General features: G+C 37.1%; 1 protein-coding gene across 1 annotated transcript; it reads right to left on the bottom strand.

The window, feature by feature from the left end:
- Window positions 1-273: 273 nt before the first annotated feature.
- On the bottom strand, window positions 274-4,599 carry LOC118056834 (aspartic proteinase A1). Its single transcript, XM_035069206.2, has 14 exons — window positions 4,439-4,599; window positions 3,964-4,341; window positions 3,803-3,863; window positions 3,162-3,256; window positions 2,953-3,065; window positions 2,646-2,814; window positions 2,504-2,543; window positions 2,329-2,393; window positions 1,816-1,929; window positions 1,641-1,705; window positions 1,375-1,531; window positions 1,181-1,300; window positions 798-886; window positions 274-634 (listed from the first exon to the last, which is right to left on the bottom strand). The coding sequence occupies exons 2-14, from the start codon at window positions 4,336-4,338 to the stop codon at window positions 550-552; spliced, it is 1,548 nt and encodes a 515-aa protein (XP_034925097.1). The 5' UTR covers window positions 4,339-4,341; window positions 4,439-4,599; the 3' UTR covers window positions 274-549.
- Window positions 4,600-5,071: the final 472 nt, after the last annotated feature.

Below are 5,071 nucleotides of genomic sequence, written 5' to 3'. Positions count from 1 at the left end.
GTTTACGTCAAAACAGACCTTTTTCATGGAAGAGGGATATATAGTAGAGAAGAAATATGAGGCTAAAGAATGCTAGAACCCAACTTCCAAGGTGGGAAAAGCGGATGGACTATTCTCTCCCCACACACAAGCGTCCACTCGGGAGTGTATAAATCCCAAAATAAGCCAGATAAGGAAATACTCGCCTTCACATTTTCTATTGAAGTTAATCCAGAAAGAGAAAGATCACAGAATTTTGACGGAGATTAACTTCTCATGTCCAATGAAAGGCTATTCAATCAACAACTACAGTTGCCTCGAGGGATAATCTTTATTTCGCAAGCACAGATACATTGACCTTCAGCACATTTAAGTGTTTACTAGAAACTTAAAATGACCACTGAAATATAACACGTAAGCAGTAGTATGCAACACACCAAGCAGATATACACATGCGAGTTTCATGGGAAACTTCCAGCACTTCGACAACCATGAAACAAATAGTATGGTTTATACATGCTGGTATAAGAGGTTGATAATGCTAGAACAAACCGATGCCAAACTATTTGACTAAGTAGCTTCAGCAAATCCAACTCTCATATTGCCATAATCGAATACTGTGTGGAAGCGACCCATAAAGACATCACCCAAGATCCTGCATTGCAATAAATATTAGTATGAACTAGGAGCTTAACAATCCAGTGATCCCAATAAGGTTAAACATCTCTCATTTAAACTACAAAAATCATCCAATGTGATTACTGAAACCAGATAGTCACTTGGAAGAATGTAGCATCTGAGAAAGAGGTAGGGAGTACCAGAGAGGACCGCGAGGTGGTGGTACATCCAGTGCTGTGAATCCACTAATGCATTGAGCTACATCTCCCTCGCCAACTTTGAGGACATACTGTGGCATCACCAGAAACAAACAAGCAAACAAGAATACAGATCAGCACTTGTAACGTGCTGGTGAGTCAAATGCTCATTTGCATTAGGAATCTAAGTTACTTATGAAAAATAGTTCCAGCTACAGTAAGCTCGTCATTGGAACTCATATGATATTAAGCCCCGAGAGACAGCACTGACAATATCTAATTCATTTCTCCAGGTAGCCCACAGGCATGATACCACATTTGTTCTATCAGGCATATCTTGCAAGCTACAACCAGTAAACCCATTAAGATTAAAGATTACACCATACCTGCTCAGGGCTAAGGTCAAAAACCCTTCCACCAATTGTAAATGAAACATTAGGCATGGAAGACAAACCATCACAATCAACAGCTGATTCTCCCATAGGACTGGGCAGTCGTTCACATAGCTGCAATTACAAGATGAGACCACGAGTAAGCATTAACTCATGGGAATATGCTAAGTACAACCATGGTTGATTACCTCATTGACATAGTCAAGAATGCGCTCTTGTGTTTGATTCTGCTTAAGTTGGTTCTGCATCCACACAACAGCCATCTCACAAGTAGAGCACATTGCATCATGAAAACCATCCGATGCCTTCTGAGCATTCTCATTCACTACACTCTCAATGCCCATACTGATCAACTCGGAAGTAATTCAAGGAGCAAGGAGCAATATTAGCTATGCCATAAGTAGAATAGATGTATCTTTAGACATGCAATAATGAAAAGCATTTCATGTCTAACCTTACACCTCGCGCCCCATCAAATGTGCACAAACCAATTTGTGAGCAAATTTTTTGTGGTTGGTCCTAACATGTGATAGCAATAATAATTCGAAAATCAAACAGGGAAAAGCAATCAGAAAATGAACTTCACATCACACTGGCAAGAATGGTATATTCAGCAGCTTAGGATGTACCTTTGCTAAAAGCATCTCCATTATGGTGTCTCCATATTGAGCAACAACTGCCTTGCACTCTTGACTAACAACTCCAGTGGCTCCAATTGCATGGTTCACTTCAGTAATAATAGTCTGCAAATGAAATACAAAATAACAGTAGTTAGACACAAACCAGCAAATTCAAGCAGTGAACATCATTGACATTGATGCTGGAAAGGAAAAGAAAAAGAAAAAGATTGCTATGCTACAAAATTAGGTGAGCAGAGAAGAAAACCAAGTGCTAATAAGTTTAAAAATTGTTCATTGTTAAATATGGAAAACAATGTTTAATACAGAGACTCGTAAAAACAAGCATGACATCTAATTCCTCATTTAGAAGCAAAGACAATACAACGAATCCTTAGTAATTGATCTAGCTTGGAACTCCCATCATCTTTTGTGAGAAGAAGATTTGGTCAAACTAGACATTTCATAAGCAAAAAGAGAGCTACACACAGAAATTATGCAAACTAAATGAGGTTTAATACACACCGTAGGACCAGCTAACAAAGAGGTTCCAGAATCAGCAATTGCTGCGCAGCCACTGGCACAAAATCCTGAAACAGATATGGTAAAATCATGATGGCAACCAATGAAATTATGGAATAAATCATTCCACATCTCCCCAGAACAGAGTTGCAAATCTAGTAAAAAGAACTTTGCTAACCAGAAGTTTGACCACCAATCAAGACATCACCCATGTCAAACTGCCAAATAAAAAGGAAAGGAAAAGTAAGAATCTTCAATGTTGAATTGAACCAATCGCTGACATTTAGTATAACAGTAGATTGGACAATTGGAACACCAACCTGCCAATATCCTTTCTGCGTCACAGGGACATACGTGTGCTCACCCTTGTAATGATCAGGATCTACCCCACCAAAAACAATTTCACCCCCTTCTTTTTCATCAGCATTGCGGTTAAACCAGAATGAAAAAACTGGCTCTTTAACAAGACCCTGGTCAACCATGTTGTACCTGAAGAAATTCTAAAGTTAGATAACTGATTAATGAGTTCCGGGCATCTTTGTCTTATCGATTCATGACAGATCAATACAACAAAAATGAACAATCTATGACACAAAACCCAACGAAAGCAATGTGCAAATTACACACCACACAGGTACAGCCTTTCCAACCGAAATTTCTTGAAATCCAAGTCCAAGAATGCCATCAAACTTAGCCACCAGAAAGGTGACGCTGGGCTCCCTGGTAGCTTCAATAAATTCCTGAAATTAACAAGCCTTGCTAGTTAGTGCAAACCATCAACTGAAACCACCATATTAGTGCACTTAATTTTCAAGTAACCATCACCTTCAAGTTACCTGATTCTTAACCACAAGATCACCAACTTTTACATGGTCTTGGCTAAAGAAGCCAGAAATAGCTCCAGTTCCATAGTGGATCTCTGCTGATTTTCCTGTGCATGCATTACCTTCATGTTACTCTCCCTATCATCTGTAGCTAAGTTTCGCCAAACGATGAATATGTTCACATGCTCATACTAACAAGCACTTAGCAACAACAAGTGTTAATTGATGATCAATATTCGATGATGCATTACTGTTACTGTTACTGTTACTGCAGCATCTCAACAATGAATTCATCCTTACAGTCAATACACTCCCCTCCCAAACCCACCCCAAAACAAACAATTACACGTCATAGAAGCATATGTAAAACAACCTTGATGGCAGGACAAGAATCATTTAAAAGCACAAGGCATACATGTTGGGCATAAGCACCTCCAAAGTGATGATATGTTAGAAAAACATTCAAGACCCATCAGAAGGAGTTTACAGAAGATATATGACATACTTGCAAGTCTTTTATTGGGAAGACAGACGCTATATGACCATGTAGTAAAGGCCCCAGACTCCATTATCACGCAAGAAACTCAAACAAACTTAATGCAAAATGATCGAGTAAGAAATCCCACAACTAAGATAAAAACAAACAAACAAACCATTTTCCTTGTAGGTGCGAGAATGGCTTGACTTGTACTTGGAGTGGAAATAACAAGCAACCTGCAACAAGACACAAGATGATGACATCCAATCCTTTGTCATAAAGGAAGACAGAATACGCAAAAAAACAAAAAAAATGAAAGCAAAGCAAAGAACTCACAGAGAAATAGCACTTGGAAGAAGGAACCCAGAGATTAGAACTCCCAGTGTCAAATATTACAGTGAACTTTTGTGGGGGAGTCCCAATCCCAATCTCCCCAAAGTACTGAGCATCCATGTAATTCTTTAGCGAAACAATATCAGTATCCTCTGCATCTCCTCCTAAATTCCTAAGAAGATGGTACTTTTTAATAGACTCTCCTTCCTTGGACTCAAGCTTGGCAGCCAATCGGTTGTTCCGTTCATATTTCCTCTTCTTCAGTCCGATTCTAATCAACCCATCATTCGGAGGCGAAAGCGTAGAGGAAATCATAGGCAACAGAAGAAAGAATAGGAAAAGCGTCGCTGCTGCGACCGGTTTCAATATCGTTCCCATTTTCTGAAATTTATACAACAACAAAATTAACCAAAACCAAAAGGAGATTAAGAGTTAGCTACATCGCATGATTACGATTGCGATTAAAACAAAAACTTACAATTTATTATTCCTTTTCTTTTCTTTTTGATGATCTGATGAGGAAGAGGATTATCGCGCAGAGAAGAAAGAAATTTTGTATGTTAGGAACCAACTGTGTTGACTTTCTTTCTCTTTGTTTTTTTTTATGATAAGGAGGATGGTGAGAATTACGAAGGAGTGTTCAGATATTTTAACTCTCCGGAATCATATTTTTCTTCTTTATTTAATGTTTTTTTAATATTAGAATAATACTTGTTTTTTAAAGTTTTTTTTATTTAAAAATATATTGAAATAATATTTTTTTTAATTTATTTTTAATATTAATAATCTAAAAATATAAAAAATATTTTGAAACAAAAAATTTTAAAAATACAAAAATAAACATATCAGCGCTGTTCTTGTACGTAAATCATGTTATTCCCTCTCATCAATGTTTTAATTGTGGATTTCCTAATGTTATCCTGTAGAGTAAGAAAATTGAAAAATTAATTAAGTCAAGAAAATCAAGAAAAAATAATTGATTAAACTGGTTAAATTTTTTTTAAAAATCAATCGGTTTAGCTTTGGTTTTTATAAGCTTGAAATTAAAAAAACCGAACCGAACCAAACTTAAACAAAAAAACTGGAAAAAAAAACCGAGCTAAATCGGAAA

The sequence above is a fragment of the Populus alba genome, chromosome 1 (assembly GCF_005239225.2).
Source record: "Populus alba chromosome 1, ASM523922v2, whole genome shotgun sequence".
In the NCBI taxonomy this organism is placed as follows: Eukaryota; Viridiplantae; Streptophyta; class Magnoliopsida; order Malpighiales; family Salicaceae; genus Populus; species Populus alba.
Note: the sequence above shows the minus strand (reverse complement) of the source record. Positions and strands in the feature narration are given on the sequence as shown.